General features: G+C 39.3%; 1 protein-coding gene across 1 annotated transcript; it reads right to left on the minus strand.

Annotated features, from left to right (window-relative positions):
- Positions 1-452: 452 nt before the first annotated feature.
- On the minus strand, positions 453-20,065 carry LOC117989672 (uncharacterized). Its single transcript, XM_034977064.2, has 18 exons — positions 19,992-20,065; positions 19,246-19,334; positions 18,093-18,250; positions 16,753-16,913; positions 15,271-15,644; positions 13,515-13,735; positions 12,152-12,254; positions 11,711-11,838; positions 10,847-11,134; positions 9,200-9,361; positions 8,070-8,198; positions 6,669-7,153; positions 5,428-5,611; positions 4,244-4,439; positions 3,089-3,855; positions 2,351-2,543; positions 1,317-1,430; positions 453-526 (listed from the first exon to the last, which is right to left on the minus strand). Exons 1-18 carry the CDS (start codon positions 20,063-20,065, stop codon positions 459-461), a joined length of 3,894 nt encoding a protein of 1,297 aa, XP_034832955.2. The 3' UTR covers positions 453-458.

Genomic DNA, 20,065 nt, shown 5'->3' on the forward strand with positions numbered 1-20,065 from the left:
AGGACTTTGTTTCAGAAATCTGAAGTTCTGTTATTTTTTAATAAAAAAATCTCTTTACATACTTGTTTTAAAACATTTATTTTATTTATCAATGTACGAAGTAAAAAATAAATAAACCAAACAAAGAGAACAATATTAATAATTAACTGTTGCTATAAAAAAATGCCAATCACCAGTTGTTAAGTACTAAATATATTATGTGAAGTGAAACATCTAAAAACAAAAATATCTCAGAATAGTTAAATCTGCAAAAGTGGTAAATGCAAGTAAAGAATAAAATATTATTATTACACAATAAATAAACCTTAAAGTCGTAATCACAAAGAAATAATTATTATAACTTGTTAGTACGTAGTAGTGTTGTAAACTAAATGATGACGTTGATAACTGAACAATAATCTCTTGTAGATGAAATCAGCACAAGAAACGTGTTAAAAGCAAAACTCATTTCTTCTTTATTAAAATCTAAATTCATCTAATCTCGTAGCAGTCGCCGTACAAATCTTGTCCACAGTATACGGTCCATCTGGAAAAAAATTAACGATTAGATAGAAAATTTAGATAACTTGAAATTGTTAACTTAATGAGGAAGTTTCAGGGACAGCTTCAATAAAATTTTCATAGATGTCTCTTGAATATTTCGCATAGGTCGCCACGAAAGAGGAAAAATAATACCTTTATGATCTATGCTTTAATGTTTAGGTCGTGTCAATCAATGATATAGATGAAGAGTAAGAGCTAGCGTGCACTGCAATTTTCCTTAAGTTTCTTCCCCACAAAATCTGTGAACTATAATAGGTAATTAATTAATTTCGCAACCGATTTAAATTTAAAAAATTAAAGCATATATGATATAGATATAGGTATTATTTTTCGTCGTCTTTAGTGGTGGTCATATATTCAGCGCCATCTATGAAAATTGTCTCAAACGTTGCCGGGAAACCTCCTCATTGCTGGACAAACAAGAAAATTAGTCAAGTCAAATTAACAAGTCGGATCTGCATATGAAAGGTTCTGTATCATTGTACAAAAACATTTAATTCCCTTGACGGGTCTTGACAAGCAGACAGACAGAATCCAGTAACTCTTTGTGACGTTTGATGTCATCTGTCCACCTCCAGTAGTTGGAATGGGGAAGGGGCAATGTCGAAGTTATCGAAGTTACCCGAACCCAGCCGAGTTTGATTCAGCAGCTACTTTTCCTTCAAATTGGACCTACCTAGTTGGATTGTGTGTACACAAGCACTCGTCTACAATTTGAAATAGATGAATGCACAGCCGAAAACTATAAAGACGTAAGTTCTAAGTAATGTTACCTATCTGGAACCACTGTGTAGCTGGTATCCCGGAATCCAGGCGTGCGGCTGTTATCGCTGCTTTCATCGCAAAAGGTACAACAATACCCAGACATGAACCTGGCTCACCGACACCTAGAACAGAGCTTTGAAATTATTCTCGTGTTGAGAAACGAGAGACCGACTGACTGACTGATCTATCAACGCACAACTGAAACTAGTGGACATATTGGGCTGGGCATGCAGATAGCTATTATGGACGTAGGCATCCACTAAGAAGGGATTTTTGTAAATTCAACCCAGGGAGTAAAATTGGGGGTTGAAATTTATGTAGTCCTTGCGGACGAAGTCGCGAGCATAAATAAGCTAGTTACAAAATAAGATTTTTTTTGTTTTCTCATAATAATTGTTTCTCATAACGATTAAAATCAAATTGAGACTCGATAGAACGCCACGCTCGAACAATTTGGTGATCACTCCGCAAAAGAAATTGCTCAGCTTACAACACCGACGCAATGTCGTCTGCTTATCGGTCTTGTATCGGATTTACTTTGGAGAGTGTGCTTAGGAACTCCACAACCTTGTTTCTCCTTCACCATTCCTCCTCCACAACCACCACAAAATAGCGAGAAACCATGAACGTTGGCATCCTTATGTGGTTGACATTCAATTCACTTGCACAAAACGTTTTTGCAACGTTTTTGAAACGAACCGTTAAGGTGTGGAATGCCCTTCCAGCATCCGTGTTTCCTGCAACCTAAATACCTTCAAAGCATAGGCATCTTACATGCAAGCATGCTCCAACCTAGACAATATTATGAATTATCGTCAGGCACAAGACTAGTTTCATCAAGATTTATAGTCTAATCCAATATTATAGTTATGTTTGATTTATAGTCTAGTCTCATACATTATAGTCTAATTCTACTAGTCAATTGTTCAAATATGTCGATTGCTTCAGTTAACCTGGTTTTCTCTGAAACGCTGGTCTACACATTAAAAAACAGAGAGTAATAACTTTAGGTACGCGAATATCACAGTTTCACAAAACTCACCTTTAGACCCAAAGACGACATCACTACTATAACTTCGCTTCTTAAAGTATATCCTCATATTTTGCGGAATGTCCAAGGCTTGGGGGACCCAGTATTCCCACGTACGGTTAGTCAACAACTCCCCGGTGTTCGGCTCGTAAACCAAATTCTCGCATGTCCAGTAACCGACTCCCATTATAAATGCACCTTCAACCTGTTGCAAACGGGCAAAAAGTTGTTAATGGATAAAAATATTAAAATCTTCATCATCATTATCATCATTATCAATCGATTGACGAGCACCTCTGGACATAGGTTTCTTGTAGGAACTTCCACACATCGGCTCGTCTGATGTCGTCTGTCCATCTAGTAAAGTTTCTTCCAACCACCATTCACCAGGTCAGGGTCACCATTCCAGCACCTTATGATCCCAATGTCTACCGACTTTTTTTCGTATTCATTATTCATATTTTTATTTGCCAAATACTGTAATTATGTGATCTGGCTTTCAAACTATGTGCCCTGCCAATAGGCAGGGCACATAGTTTGAAAGCCAGATCACAACACCTGAACAGAGAGAACAGATTGGCAATAGCCAATTCAGCTTCACAACCATAAGCTATATCGGTTACTCTGTTCTCCTTTTTTCTGATTTGACCTTATAGAGAAACTCCAAACATAGCGTTTTCCATCACTCCCTGAGTGACTATTATTATAAACTTAATTACTGATTAATTTAATAGTTTTTAAAAACCTCACCTGTCCAATATCCAAATCAGGGTTAAAACTCATACCAACATCTTGAACAATATCAACTTGTATAATTTGCGATTCACCCGTTAAAACGTCTATTTCAACTTCTGCTAATGCTACTCCACCTACAGTATAATCCACTACATCAGCTGAAGTAGTGTAACCATGTACTTGTAAGTCAACCTGCGAGTCATAAGCTTTTTTCGCCAACTCTGCCCAAGTAGGATTGGTCATCTGTTGTCTTATAGGTTCAAGTCTAGTTAACAGTTCATTGCAACATCTTTTTAGTGCAAACGTAATGTGCTGAGTTGTTAAACTGCCGCCAGTGAAACCAGCATTGGGTGCAATCACAGTATCATTAGGCTTTATCTGAATCTTTTCAACTGGTATTTTCAATAAATATGCACAAGTTTGAATTGCCTTCGTATTAACACCTTGGCCCATTTCTACTCCAGAATGTGTTATAACGACGGTACCGTCATCTGAATACAGAGTCATATTTACGTCAAAGTTAAGGTATCCGTATGGAGTCCAGTTAATGAAACAAAATCTTAGCCCACGTTTCTTCCATCTATTATTTTTATTAAATGTTTCAACTGCTATCTTGCGCTCATAATATTGCGCGTTATTTTTTATCGTTTCAGTCATATCCTTTATATCACTATGTTTCTCCATATCCAAGTTTGCTAAAGCTACATCAAGCGGATCTAAATTTAGTTCAAAAGCTATTTTTTCTATCATCAGTTCACCCATTGCAATATTTTCTAGGGTACCTGTTCAAGTAACATTTAATCATTAAATTGATGAAAGATTTATATTATGCATATTTTTTTGCCAAAGCCTGTGATTGCCTAGTAGTTAGGATGTCCGCCTTCTAATCGGAGGTCAGGAGTTCGATACCGGGCACGCACCTCTAACTTTTCCGAGTTATGTGAGTTTTATTTAATTAAATATCACTTGCAACGGTGAAGGAAAACATCGTGAGGAAACCTGCATGTCTGAGAGTCTTCCATAATGTTCTCCAATCCGCACATGGCCAGCGTGGTAGACTATGGCCAAAACTCTTCTCACTCTGAGAGGAGACCCGTGCTCTGTAGTGAGCCGACGATGGGTTGATCGTGATGATGATGATGATGATATTTTTTTAACCATTATACGTACCAGGTGATCTACACCATGTATTTGAAGCAGTGTCGGTAACAGCAGTATAAGCTGTGTACTTCCATGGACCCTTCTTGTAGCAATTGTAGTAACAATCAAGACCTAGATTCAATAGAGGCTCGTTTTTAATATAGCCGTCGTCACTGTATAAATCACAAGTAACGTATTGAATTACTCCTTTAGCGTTAACTCCAACCTAGGAAAAGATGACAGTAAATTGCCATTATTCATTTTTTTATTTTTTATTTTTTTCCTTATTGTTGAGTGCCAATAAGCTACTCAATTATATTACGATCTAGCCTAATGTATGACCAATAAGTAATTTTATTTTAACCTAAACTTATAAATTATCTTATATACTAAGAAATTGTCCACTGACGCATCTTAGTCTTTCTTGATTTGAGATATGACACTTTGTTCACGTGTTCTTTCAGCATTCATTTATTGAATCAATAGGATTACATTTGTCTTTAACACGCTCATATTATGCAAAATGCGACTTTTGGAAGCTTTTTGTATGAAAGCTACTCGTATGAATATCTAATACCGTTATGGATCTTTTACCTGATTTCATATGAGATGGAATCACGACTAGATACAATTTTCCTATAGAAAAAAAAAACTGTTACATCTATATTTCTTAGTTGTAATGGGAAACTGTAGTTTCCTATTATGTAGATAGTCATAATTTCCAAAAATTATACGTAATTTTTGTTTATAAATATAACATTTTATTTTTAAAACGCTATAATTTTGATTTATTGGTTCCGTGGCAGCTAACGTTGCTTTACAGTAATAAAGCTCTTTCTCGATACACTAAGCTAAATAAAAAGCTGTGATAGCCTAGTGGTTAGGACGTCCGCCTTCTAATCGGAGGTCGGGGATTCGATTCCGGGCAAGCAACTTTTCGGAGCTATGTGCGTTTTAATTAATTAAATATCACTTGCTTTAACGGTGAAGGAAAACATCGCGAGGAAACCTGCATGCCTGAGAGTTCTCCATAATGTTCTCAAAGGTGTGTGAAGTCTACCAATCCGGACATGGCCAGCGAGGTAAACTATGGTCAAAACCCTTCTCACTCTGAGAGGAGACTCGTGCTCTGTAGTGAGCCGGCGATGGGTTGATCATGATGAAGCTAAATAAACCTGCCCTATTCTCAGTGTTGCTTGCTGTTAAAGACTTGCCTCAAAATCTCTGTGAGCTGGAGCTCGCTTTCCACTGGCTCTCATATTAATGTTCAGGGGATTGATGAAACGACAGGGTCGATTGAGCTTGAAAGCAGCGAGAGCAGCGGCCACTGCAACTTGTGTGGAGCGGGTTAATTTATAACCAAAGCCGCCGCCGAGTCGTCGGACGAAAACATCGACCCTGAAAAAAGTATTTAATCTTCTTCTAAATATATAAAACGAAAAGTCAAAGTCAAATCATTTATTTAGAACTAGCTGCCCCGGCGAACTTCGTACCGCCTAACAGTCGATTCTTTCAGGAATTTTAAAAAATTTTCTCTCCGTAAGAACCATCCTCGTACTTCAAGGAATATTATAAAAAAAGAATTAGCTGCTGTTCTCGAGATTTGCGATCAGCAACACATTCAGTGATTCATTTTTATATATTACTGAGCTGAGCTGATCCCCGCGGCTTCGCCCGCGTAGATTTAGGTTTTTAAAGACCCCGTATAGCCTATGTCACTCAGGAATAATGTAGCTTTCTACTGGTGAAAGAATTTTTAAAATCGGTTCAGTAGTTCCAAAGATTACCCCCTGCAAACAAACTTAACGACATTACCTCTTTATATAATAGTATAGAGTATAGATAGAAAAGAAGATAGGTAGCATGTTAAGCTTACTGATAGTCAAAATTGTTAATTTGTAAGATGATATGGTGGTGATAATTAATTACGAACTTATAACTAAAGCTACGAGGTTTCCAAACGCGCCCAAGTCTAAGAAGAGCCCACAACAAACTCACTGGTCACAAAGGTGACTGACTGATCTATCAACGCACAGCTCAAACTAATGGACGGATCGGGCTGAAATTTGGCATGCAGATAGTTATTACAACGTACACATTTGCCAAGAAACGATTTTTGAAAATTCAACCCTTAAAGGGGAAAAATGAGGGATTGAATTTATGTAGTCCACGCGAACAGAGACGTGGGTACAAGCTAGTGTTTAATAAAGTACAACTTAATAGACAAAACGAAATAAATGCAATGATGTTGATAAAAAACTAAATTTTTGTGGCTTAATATTATTATTGTGATTGTGGAGATATAAAAGACAATTATCGAAATATTGTCGAAGAAAAAATAGATACGTGTGAAAAATGGCTTCAAAAGTTGTTTATGTCAATTTAAAATAAGCTAATTAACTTGAAAAGTTCTGTCTTCCACGATAGAAACACTATAAATACAGTGTGTGATTACCTGCTTTGGTCCAATTTTAGAACCCTCGACGTAGCTTGTTGTGTTAAATCCGTCCACTGCGTCGTGGCATAGATCTTCAATCCTTCTTCCGTAGGATGTACCACTGCAGCCATGGTCTCCATAGGAAAATGATACTGCCCATAAACGGTATTACTCCCTTTAATTACTTTAGTGACATCAGTTCCTCTACTTGTTGCTTCAATTGATGAGAAAACTTTGACACGAGTTGGATCATTTTTGGCTTTTTGTAAATCAATAACTGGTTTTCTTATGTTAATATATTCAACATGCACTAAAGTAGCAGCTTTGGCAGCTATTGCTTGGGATTCAGCTACAATAACACCTAGAGGCTGATCATAGTATTTGACTTCACCGTTGCAAAACAATTCTTCATCGACTGTATTGAAATTATTGGGTGCTGGTATGTAACTATTTACTCCCGGTATATCTGCCGCCGAATAGAACGCTACAACCCCGGGTACACTCTGGAAAGTTACAAAGTAATATATAAGGTAAATATCCTCACAACAATAATAGTAAGGATTCCTATTAATCTAAATATATAAAAGGAAAAGGTGACTGACTGACTGACTGACTGAATGACTGACTGACTGACTGACTGATCTATCAACGCACAGCTTAAACTACTGGACGGATCGGGCTGAAATTTGGCATGCAGATAGCTATTATGACGTAGGCATCCGCTAAGAAAGGATTTTTGAAATTTCAACCCCTAAGGGGGTGAAATAGGGGTTTGAAATTTGTGTAGTCCACGCGGATGAAGTCGCGAGCATAAGCTAGTAATTCTATATTTTGTATTTTAAGATTTCAAATTTGCACGCCATGGTATGACAGATTGTAGCTCGAAACAAAAACAATTGTAGTTAACAACTTATTAATGTAACCTACAATGAGCAAATAAATAATTTGTATTTGTAAAAAACAAAACAAATTGTAATCAACTAAGAGAGAAAGAGAAGGAGAGAAACAAAACCAAGAAGGAAATACAGGATCCGGCAAGAAATATCGAACATTGACCTTTAGAATGAGATTTCGGCTTTGTAGATCCTAGGGCGCGATCCCAGGAGAACCGGCAGGTTCGAATCCTGCCGGTTCCGCAATTTTGATATGTATTTAAAACTATGGAGAACTATCAGGCATGCAGGTTTCCACGCGATGTTTTCCTTCACCGTTAAAGCAAGCGTCTGTCACTAACACCTGATAATAATCGTACCTACTTAATATCAAAGAGTTAAAATCGTACTCTGTAATCTTTCTATCGAGTAGGATTTGGAAGATAACTGCATTTTTATCCCATCCCAAAAAAAATTAGGAAGGGGTTATCACCTTCAACAATGAGGAACACGTCGCAGAGAAAGAGAGAGTTAATAAAAGTCTTACCAAAGCTTGAGCAGGATCGATCGTCTTTATAGTTGCAAGCGGAACTTTAGCCAGAACGAACGCCAGGAACACTTCCCCCGGGAGTGCTGGAAGATCATCCGTATACTTGGCTTCTCCGGCACATTGGATCTACACAATAGATTTTTCGTACTATTTCACTAGCGGCGTGATTCGCTAACTCAGTGTTTATCAAGCCGCTTGACGGGCGCATCAAACGCGCATCAAGCAATCTACGTGCTTGACGTCAAGTCGCCGTCTCGGAAGCTCTTACTGAATAATAGCAGCTATAAAATGAGCTTAGGCTCATTTGACACTTAGTTAGTTCTACATTTCCGCTTCATTGAGTGATATTAATTTTTTTTTTAATTTTTTTAATACAAAGCCTTCAATGTATTAAAAGTAAATGGCTAATGAGCTCGAAAGCTATCATTCACAGAGTCAGGATGGTACGTTATTACCATCCAAAGGTTCGACGGAGTCGTCTAGATAGAGCAGTCATGCGGTAACCGGTAACGAGTGTCCCGGAATTTCCATAGTAATATCGGGACATTTACCACGAGATCAAAGGCTTTGGGCTACTGTGTCTCGTAGAGCAATTGACGCTCAAATTAACATGAGATGGACTTAAGACCATAGGCCATAGTCTGGCCCAATGCGAATCGGCAGACAGTACACATCTTTGAGAACATTGCAACATGCAGGTTTCCTCAGGATGTTTTTCTTTACCGTTAAAGCAAGTGATAATATTGAATTGCCTAAAACGTATATACTTAATTCTCAAAAGCTAGAGGTGCGTGCCCGGGATCAAAAGCTAGAGGTGCGTGCCCGGGATCAAAAGCTAGAGGTGCGTGCCCGGGATCAAAAGCTAGAGGTGCGTGCCCGGGATCAAAAGCTAGAGGTGCGTGCCCGGGATCAAAAGCTAGAGGTGCGTGCCCGGGATCAAAAGCTAGAGGTGCGTGCCCGGGATTAAAAGCGACCTCCTGAATACAAGACCGACGTCTTAACTAAGTACTAGTGGTTACTTATTACCACTGTTGGTCTTATTGATGCAACTTTTCCTGCATTCCGAACCGGTTTTGATTTTGATTTTTTTTAATTGTCTGAAAAAAAAAACTCAGCTGCTCACTCACCAACGCATCGACTTTGGGCATAGGTTTGTTTAATGGCCACATCTCTGGGTTAGTGTCGAACACTTGGTGTGCCTCCGACACCGGCCTGGTGTCTCTGAGGTTGATGGCTCCAGAATGGTAACGAATGCTCATCTTATTGGGCGGACACAACGAAAGGAGACCCTGAAAATAACCGCATCAGATGAATTATTGTTCTTAAACTCTTTTTAATAACTAAGTATATTGCTACTCATATTATTATATTAAGTGCATTTGTTTGTTGGTTTGTCCTTCAATCACGTTGCAACGGAGCAACCGATTGACGTGATTTTATGCATGGGTATAGTTAAAGACCTGGAGAGTGGACATAGGCTACTTTTAATCCCGAAACCAAAGAGTTCTCACGAGATTTTTAAAACTCTAAAACCACGTGGATGAAGTCGCGGGCGTTAGCTAGTCTAGAATATAAGTTATTCTAAAATTATAACTCTTAGAGATTTTAAAATATCAATATAAAAGTGAGCATAATTTGCGAGTACTTCTTAGCAAAAATAGGCTACACCTAACTTCAAGAGGATAATATGCCAATTTTATACTAAACCCATTGTCATCACAACTTTGCCAGTACGGTGGTTACCACAGATAAGTTTTTTTTTTTTTTTTTTTTAAAGAATATTAGCCATGTTAAATGACTAATATTCCCCTTTCCTCTCCAACTAAGCGTCAGGCTTGTGCTAGGAGTAGGTACGAGAATAGTGCAACGGGAGGGGTTTGAACTGTCGACCTTTCGGTTTTCAGTCCACTCCTTTACCGGTTGAGCTATTGAGGCTCAGTTTCAGTTATCTGTGGTGGTAGCTAACTACAGTCAAAGCCTTCCACCAAGCGAGACTGAAGACAAATAAGAAAATAAATAAATTCCTAAATATCTCTTACTGGAAATCGAATTCAGGATCTCTCAGTTATAAAGACCACAATGCTAACCACTCCAGCCCCTGGTGAAGGTTTTTTTTTTTTTTTTTCTAGGAAGAGGAAAAATCCCTAATGGACTTCTGTCTATCGACAGGGTGTGTCCGACTCGCACGGATTAAAAAGACCTCCCCCTCTGCGAGATCAGCACGGAACCGTGTAACATTACTTCGTGCTGACCCTCTGGTTGCTCTCACCGTGCCCGTGCTAAGCTGTTCGATAGCAAGGAGAAAACACTTTTAGAAGTGCGAGAAGATACCTTGAAGGAGTGGGTAAAGGAATGGTCGGGAGCAGGCAAAGGGACCTGGACCAGAGAACTCATTACCGACTTGGAAAAATGGCACACGAGGAAGCATGGGGAAGTAGACCGCTGGCTGACACAAGCACTCAGCGGCCACGGGGTGTTCAACACCTACCTCTTCGCAATAGGGAAAGCGCCTACTGAAAATTGCTACTTTTGCGGAGAGGAAGACACCCGGAGACACGCAATTTTTGAGTGTCCCGCGTGCGCGGATCTTAGAGAAGCAGCACAGGGAGCAAGCGACAGTGTCAACGCCCAAAATCTGGTAGCCCGTATGGTGTCAAGCGAAAATGAGTGGCACAGATACGGTCAGATGCTGAGAGCCATAATGCTGAGAAGGGAAGATAGAGAAAAACAAGAAAAAAAGGAGATAGAGCAACCCTGGTGAAGGTTGTGTTTACCTTATAGAACAGTCCCAGAGCCACCTGCCGACGGTACTTCACTGGTGGTTCTGGCAAGTTTTCTACCACCACTAATTCTTTATTTAGCATGTCCAGAGCGGGTTTCAGGGTTTCATTCACGAACAAATTTTTACCGATCAGAAAGCGCTCTGTTTTGAACGCACGAGTAAAGTTCGGAGAAAGACCTCCATATACAATTTTACAATCTTGAACTGTATGGTTTGCGCTTAGTTTGTAGAGGAACCCAGCGTGAACTAGCGCATGTACGCTTTGGGATCGCGGCATTATCTGAAAATAAATTGTTAGAAATTGAAAATCTACTGACTTACTGACTGACCGATCTATCAACGCACAGCTTAAACTACTGGACAGATCGGGCTGAAATTTAATATGCAGATAGCTGCTATAACGTAGGCATCCGCTAAGAAAGGATTTATGAAAATCCAACCCCTAAGGGGATAAAATAGGGGTTTGAAATTCATGTAGTCTAGGCCGACGAAGTCGCGGGCATAAGCTAGTGTATATATGTATATTAGCACAAGCCTGACGCTTAGCTGGAGAGGAAAGGGGACTATTAGTCATTTAACATGGCTAATATTCTTAAAAAAAATATGACTGACTGACTGATCTATCAACGCACAGCTCCAAGTGCTGGACGGATCGGGCTGAAATTTGGCATGCAGATAGCTATTATGACGTAGGCATCCGCTAAGAAAGGAAATTTTGAAAATTCAACCCCTAAGGGGGTGAAACAGGAGTTTGAAGTTTGTGTAATCCACGCGGTCGAAGTTTAAGTTGAGTAGATCATGTTTTCTTTTGACAGTTAAAGTAAAGTCTTCTTGAAATCTCTAATCTATCATTTACCTTGTATGTTACTATTTTGGTTTCTAAACTCAGCGGTGGAAAAATTACGTTTAGGAGGATTTTCCCCTTCATATCTTCTTTCAGAAAAGCTTGCGCTGTTATCAGTTGCTTTTGTCCATCACTTTTCACTGAAAATATGTTAAATGTACAAATAAAGATCACAAAATACCTTTCATCAATGAATGAACTTTTGAACATCACCCTTAAAATGCAGGTTATGTTTAAAACTCTACTTTTATTTTAATTTAAATAAAACTTAAAGCTAGCGTTATGTAATTACTGTACAAATCGTACCCGCGTGAAATGGTGCCAAGAATACTGGCTGGATTTCTGCGCTGGACAGACAGGCTGATCCGTTGCCCAAAAAATGAGCCAGTCCTTCCGTCACCAGATGAGGCTATTAATCGCGGTGGATTCTAAATTAAATTAAATTCTACTCACATATAGTAATTTGAGCTCCAACTGTTTCGAGTAGAATATTAATATCAGACTTGAAATCGGGATATCGATTCTTTATCATCAAATTTCCAGCCAACGTTGCTAACTGAAGATAAAATGTCTGGATTTAGATAATTCATAAAGTAAAAAATAATATTCTACAGAATATATTATAATATACATTTGAAGATCGAATGGCGACGAATTTCCAACTGGAAAGCGCAAAGATGGTAAACTTTCAACAGACAGACAGACAGACAACATCGAAGTCGCAGGGACCTGCTGGAGCAGGCGGCACCAAAGACCATTAGAAGACCATAATTATCACTTCGTACAAATCATAGGTGTGTGAAGTCTACCAATCCGCACATGGCCAGCGTGGTAGACTATGGCCAAAACCCTTCTCACTCTGAGGTGAGACCCGCGCTCTGTAGTAAGCCGGTGATGGGTTGATCATGATGATGATGATGACATCATAGGTGGCACAAGACCATGGCGTGTGGGAGTAATTTAAAGAGACCTATGTCCAGCAGTGGACGTCTATGATGACGAAGATCTACTAAAACTCTAATTTATTATACCAGTAGAAACTATAACTACCCAAGATTCTCTACGTATACAGGATGTAACCAAAACGCTGCCAAAAACAAAGACAGGTGAAGGTACTGATGATTATACTGATATGATAGCACAAAAAACCGCGAAAAAAAAAATACAACAAAATCTTATAATTTTGTAAAAGTTTACGATAGCAAATAAAACATCTCACTAACGCTAGAGGTCAACAAACTTTACGAAAGTAGGCCACTCGGAGTTGATGCCGAGTTGTCCCGTCCCGAAACGGGTGAAAATTAACCCGTCTTTTGCACGCTATACATTGCGGGTTTCAAAAATTCTAAATCACAAAACTACAAAATGAGGCAAATGGTTATTGGTATTGGATTGTGTTTAGATAGTAGGTATAACAATAACGCTAAGTGTTTGGTATGACGACCTCCCTGGCGCAGTGGTGAGCGCTGTGGTCTTAATAGTGGGAGGTCCCGGGTTCGATTCCTGGCAGGGGTTTGGAATTTTATAATTTCTAAATTTCTGGTCTGGTCTGGTGGGAGGCTTTACCACCCTACCGGCAAAGCCGTGCCGCCAAGCGATTTAGCGCTCCGGTACGATGCCGTGTAGAAACCAAAGGGGTATGGGTTTAATAAAAACTGCCATACCCCTTCCAGGTTAGCCCGCTATCATCTTAGACTGCATCATCACTTCCCACCAAGTGAGATTGCAGTCAAGGGCTAACTTGTATCTGAATAAACAAAAAAAAAGCGTTCTGGTTACACCTTGTATTTACAAGCCCTTTCGCGAAAATACTTACATTTTTAATAGTAGTATGTGCAATTAACTGCAAATGATTATTGAGCACACTGAGGTATTGAAAACCTTCATTTTCAGCAACTGTTGTGAATATATTTATTACGTCAGCTAGAGAATTTCCACTTCCTATCACCAGGTTTTGGTCTACATAGTAACCTTTTAATTCTTGAACGCAACTGATATCGATCAGTAATCTGGGATATTCCAGTATTGAATTCACTCCTGTAATAGAATGATGTAAGGACGTAGTAAATACATTTTCATTTCTAGATAATAAAATATAATTAACTAGCTTATGCTCGCGACTTCGTCCGCGTGGACTACAAAATTACAAACCCCTATTTCACCCCCTTAAGAGTTGAATTTTCAAAAATCCTTTCTTAGCGGATGCCTACGTCATAATAGCTATCTGCATGCCAAATTTCAGCCCGATCCGTCCAGTAGTTTGAGCTGTGCGTTGATAGATCAGTCAGTCAGTCAGTCAGTCAGTCAGTCAGTCACCTTTTCCTTTTATATATATAGATAGACTAGCTAATGCTCGCGACTTCGTCCGCGTGGACTACACAAATTTCAAACCCCTGTTTCACCCCTTTAGGGGTTGAATTTTCAAAAATCCTTTCTTAGCGGATGCCTACGTCATAATAGCTATCTGCACGCCAAATTTCAGCCCGATCCATCCAGTAGTTTGAGCTGTGCGTTGATAGATCAGTCAGTCAGTCAGTCATTCAGTCAGTCAGTCAGTCAGTCAGTCAGTCACCTTTTCATTATATATATTTAGATTGAAGACTTACGAAACAAATAAACATAAGCACTACAACGAGGCTACGTACCTGCCAACTACCTAACTAATAGCTTTCCTGTCACCTTAGAACTCCTTGAAATCCTTCTAATTTAATCCTTCTAATAGGTATTATAAATGTGAAAGTGTGGATGTGTGAATGTGTGGATGTTTGAATGTTTGTTACTCAATCACGCAAAAACGGCTGAACGGATTTGAATGAAATTGGGAATGGAGAGAGATTACATCTTGAATTAACACATAAGCTACTTTTTAAACCGGAAAACTAAAGAGTTCCCGCGGGATTTTGAAAAATGTAAATCCACGCGGACGAAGTCGCGGGCATCAGGTAGTGGGATAATAGATCTTTAAAAGAGAATCTAGCATCCTCGCCCCATGATTTTAACACCAAAAGACACAAACATAAAAACATTTCAAACAATTAATATTTTCTTTTCTAATTCTCGGAGATATTTTTCTATGATTACATTTTTATAAGAAACTAGCTTATGCTCGCGACTTCGTCCGCGTGGACTACACAAATTTCAAACCCCTATTTCACCTCCTTAGGGGTTGAATTATCAAAAATCCTTTCTTAGCGGATGCCTACGTCATAATAGCTATCTGCATGCCAAATTTCAGGCGGATCCGTCCAGTAGTTTGAGCTGTGCGTTGATAGATCAGTCAGTCATTCAGTCAGTCAGTCAGTCAGTCAGTCACCTTTTCCTTTTATATATTTAGATATGCAATACTAGATGATGCCCGTGACTTCGTCCGCGTGGATTAAGGTTTTTAAAAATCCCGTGAGAACTCTTTGATTTTCCGGTATAAAAAGTAGCTTATGTCCTTCCCCAGGATGCAAACTATATCGATACCAAATTTCGACAAAATCGGTTGAACGGATGGGCCGTGAAAAGCTAGCAGACAGACAGACAGACACACTTTCGCATTTATAATATTAGTATGGAATAATTCATACCTTTGGCTGTATTTCCAGCTACCAACATATAAGATTCTATGCCATTCTTCCTCCAAATATCAAACACGTCTAACAAAGTATTAGCTCTATACCAATCTCTATTATCCTTCAATTTGATATGTAACACTTCATTAATCAGTTCGTTTCTGGAAACCATGCACCAATCGGATTGTTCACATTTTTCTTTGGAACACGCTTGTCCAGTTTTGTCACAAAGTTTCAAGTCTTCAATATCTAGCAAGGTTGGTATCGGCGCATCACTCGCGAACTTCTTGAAGGCTTCCAATATTGGCCTGTACCCTGTACATCTGCAGATGTTGCTCCCAAGAGACTTCTCTATCTCAAGCATTGTAAGTTGCTTTGATTGTAAGAGACTGAAAAACGTTACGTCATAATCAGTATCCTTATTATAAATGCGAAAGTGTGTTTGTTTGTTGGTTTGTCCTTCAATCACGTCGCAACGGTGCAATAGATTGACGTGATTTTTATGGTTCTGTACATCAAAAGGAAAAACGGAACCCTTATAGGATCACTTTGTTGTCTGTCTGTCTGTCTGTCGGTCTGTCAAGAAACCTACAGGGTACTTCCCGTTGACCTAAATCATGAAATTTGGCAGGTAGGTGGGTCTTATAGCTGGCTTTAGGGGAAAAATCTGAAAACCGTGAATTTAGGGTTAGATCACACAAAAAAAATTAAATTGTGGTTATGAATTAATAATTAGTATTTTCAATATTCGAAGTCAGATAACTATATCAAGTGGGGTATCATATAAAAGGGCTTTATCTGTGCATTCTAAAGCAGATTTTTATTTACTTTTATGCATCATAGTTTTTGAATTATCGTGCAAAATGTCGAAAAATACGACTATAGTACGGAACCCTCAGTGTGCGAGCCTGATTCGCACTTGGCCGGTTTTTTTTATGTGTTCCATCCTCTTTTCCGCCGACAAGGTGGTCGGAGACTTTTGTAGGTCGGTACTATGAATAGCTTTTTTTTTGCCTTTTTCGTTTTACTGTAATTTATTGTTACTTGGTATACTTAAGTGCAGTTCGTTGGGGAATGTTACATTGAACAAAGCTACATCTTAATTAGTTATTTTCTTAGCTTAACCTCCTGGGACCCAAGTTTTGTGTATTTGAATTTAGCTCCACATCACCTGCTTGCTTCCCTATAGGCTATGGCATATTTCTTCATGTGGTAGCATTGATTTAAGGAAGAGGATAGCTATAAATTTCTTTTTCGTGACACAGCGCCCGAGCTAGCCCAGCGTGGAATAGAACGGGACACATGCGGGTGTGCGGGGCATTCCCCCGCCTCATACCCCAATTGCCATCTTGACCTGTCGCGCCCTATACTTGTGGATACCAAAAGACATGGATGACAGTCCTAAACGAAATGCTTGTGGTTTCGTATTTAGAAGAGGTTGTGGTTTAGGATTTAAATTCTGGAACATGCCAGAACGAAGAAGACTCTTGACCTTACCTGTACATATTCATGATCATCCCTGGGGAGCAGTACCCGCACTGGGAGCCATTCGTCTCCGCGAGGGTCCTCTGCAGCGGATGGTATCCATCCAAGCGGTTGCCAACCTTCTCGATGGTTTCGATATCCCAGTCCTGACATGATGTTATTGACACCATACACTGAAAATAATCACAACCCATATTAAAAAACCGGCCAAGTGCGAGTCAGGCTCGCGCAACGAGGGTTCAGTCGTATTTTTTCGACATTTTGCATGATAACTCAAAAACTATGATGCATAAAAATAAAAATCAGTTTTAGAATGCACAGGTGAAGACCTTTCATATGATACCCCACTTGATATAGTTTTCTCACTTCGAAAGTTGAAAATACTGACTATTAGTTCATGACCACAATTTAATTTTTTTTTGTGTTATGTAACTACAAATTCACAGTTTTCAGATTTTTCCCTTAATGCCAGCTATAAGACCCACTTTGCTGCCAAATTTCATGATTCTAGGTCAAAGGGAAGTACCCTGTAGGTTTCTTGACAGACCGACCGACAGACAGACAACAAAGTGATCCTATAAGGGTTCCGTTTTCCTTTTGAGGTACAGAACCCTAAAAAGCGAAAGTGTGTTTGTTTTTGTTGGTTTGTCCTTCAATCACGTCGCAGCCGAGCAACGCGACGGAGCTACGTGATTTTTCGCATGTGTATAGTCTAAGAGCTGGAGAGTGACAGGCTATATACTACTTATCCCGGAAATTCTAAGAGTTCTCACGGGATTTCCTAAAACTTGAATCCACGCGGATGAAGTCACGGGCATCAGCTAGTCCTACTTAATATTATAAACTAGCTGACCCGGCGAAAATCGTTCCGCCTAACAGTCTAATTTTTAAAATATCCCCTTTCTAACAAAAAAAGAATGAATGAAATCGGACTACGCGTTAATGAATTACAACTCAGTATACATTTTACCTTTCATCCCCTCTCCTACGGGAACCATGCTGAATTTCGGGATAAAAAGTATCCTATATTCTTCCTCATAGTATAACCTCAAATCGTACCAAGTTTCATTGGAATCCATTCAGTAGTTTCAGCGTGATGCGCGGCCGTGATACAGACAGACAGACAGGCAGACAGACAGACAAAAATGAAAAAATTACAGTTTTGGGTTCAGTATCGATTATAGAGTGCCCTCGAAAAAAATTTTCAAAATATCTTCAATGTACAGAATTTGACCTGTTACAGTTTTATTATAAGTAATAATATATAGTAAGTAATATAATATAGATGTGAAAGTGCCGGCGATGACGAGTTGAAATGATGATGATGATGATAAAAGTTCAGAAAAACATACAGAGTTGACCCCCATCGGTGCAGCGCCAGGGCTCCTGACGGCGCTGACGATGCAGGCACCACAGCCTCCTTCATGGCACTTGTACTTGGTCCCGCGGAGCTCCAGCGTGCGCCGGAGGTACTCCAGGAGGGTATCCGAGGAGCTGACTTCACTGCCAACTAAAATGAACAAATCTTCAATACATTTTTAGGGTTCCGTACCTCAAAACGAAAAAAGGAACCCTTATAGGATCACTTTGTTGTCTGTCTGTCAAGAAACCTACAGGGTACTTCCCGTTAACCTAGAATCATGAAATTTGGCAGGAAAGTGGGTCTTATAGCTGGCATTAGGGGAAAAATCTGAACACCGTGAATTTGTTGATACATAACACAAAAAAATTAAATTGTGGTCATGAACTAATAATTAGTAATTTTAACTTTCGAAGTGAGAAAACTATATCAAGTGGGGTATCATATGAAAGGGCTTCACCTGTGCATTCTAAAACAGATTTTTATTTATATTTTTGCATCATTGTTTTTGAATTAAAATTAAATATATTTGTTATATTTAATTAAAATTAAATATAACAAATTATTATCATGTAACGCTCCCTAGTGCTTCTATACATAATGTATATATTATTTATGGAAGCACTATACCCAAAATCGATTAATGGACGGAAAGATAAGCAACATACTAAACCTTAGTGGTTTTTTTGTTGTGTTAAAAGTATTTGTAAAATGTTCGATATTTGATAGTTAATAAAAAAAAAAAAAAAAAAAAAAATATCGTGCAAAATGTCGAAAAAATACGACTGTAGTACGGAGCCCTCGTTGCGCGAGCTTCGCACTCGCAAGACAGCTCACAGCCACTCAGCGGGCGATGGAGAGAGCTATGCTCGGAGTTTCTCTACGTGATCAAATCAGAATGAGGAGATCCGTATAATTAGAGTAACCGACATAGCTCAACGGCTTGCGAAGCTGAAGTAGCAATGGGCAGTCCTAAGGTGCTGGAATGGCGACCTCACACTAGTAGGCGCAGCGTTCGACGGACGACATCAGACGATTTGCAGGGAGCCGCTGGATTCAAGCGGCGCAAGATAAAGAAGTCCCTATAAAAGACCTATGATGATGATGATATATTTGAAAAGATTTATTTTTGTATAGATACATACCCGAATGGCTGACGCCATTGACTCGAAAGGTAACCTTGTCCAGCTTGTCCATGTCCGCAGCGGCGGAGTGAGGAGGAGCCAGTGAGGAACTGCACCAAACAATCTGTTTGGTGCAGTGAAATGGCTAAATTATGGAAATAACCTTTATTGTTTTACCGTTGTAGATAACAAGTTTGGATAAGCGGAGTCTGTTGAGTCCTTTAACAAATAGTGCATAAAGAAAAACAAGATAAAATACAAAAAAAACCAGCCAAGTGCGAGTCAGACATGGACACCGGGGAGGGTTCCGTACGAAGGTATGTTTTTCGACATTTTGCATGATAAAATTCAAAAACTTTTACGCAATAACATAAATAAAACTCTGTTTTAGAATGTATGGGTAAGGCCTTTCATATTATGATACGCAACTTGGTATAGTAATCTTACTTTGAAAGTTGAAAATACTACCTAAATATTTGTTCAGGAACTGTCGGGAGACGATCTGTGATAGCCTAGTGGTTAGGACGTCCGCCTCCTAATCAGAGGTCGGGGGTTCGATCCCGGGCACGCACCTCTAACTTTTCGGAGTTATGTGCGTTTTAACCAGTTAAATATCACTTTGACGGTGAAGGAAAACATCGCGCCCAAGTAATGACTGCGTGCACACCTGCATCCCAAAGAGTTCTCCATAATGTTCTCAAAGGTGTGTGGAGTCTACCAATCCGCACATGGCCAGCGTGGTAGACTATGGCCAAACCCCTTCTCACTCTGAGAGTAGACCTGTGCTCTGTAGTAAGCCGGCGATGGGTTGATCATGAAGTAATGCATGAGAATCTCGCAT

This window comes from Maniola hyperantus, chromosome 16 (assembly GCF_902806685.2).
Source record: "Maniola hyperantus chromosome 16, iAphHyp1.2, whole genome shotgun sequence".
Taxonomy (NCBI): Eukaryota; Metazoa; Arthropoda; class Insecta; order Lepidoptera; family Nymphalidae; genus Maniola; species Maniola hyperantus.

Excerpts from the sequence above, each read along its gene's own strand:
- LOC117989672 (XM_034977064.2), bottom strand. The coding sequence starts at position 20,065 with ATGCGAGATTCTCATGCATTACTTCATGATCAACCCATCGCCGGCTTA. Across the intron at positions 4,440-5,427 it reads CAGCTCACAGAGATTTTGAG|GTTGGAGTTAACGCTAAAGG; the intron begins GCAAGTCTTTAA and ends ATCTTTTCCTAG. Across the intron at positions 2,544-3,088 it reads CTGATTTGGATATTGGACAG|GTTGAAGGTGCATTTATAAT; the intron begins GTGAGGTTTTTA and ends CGTTTGCAACAG.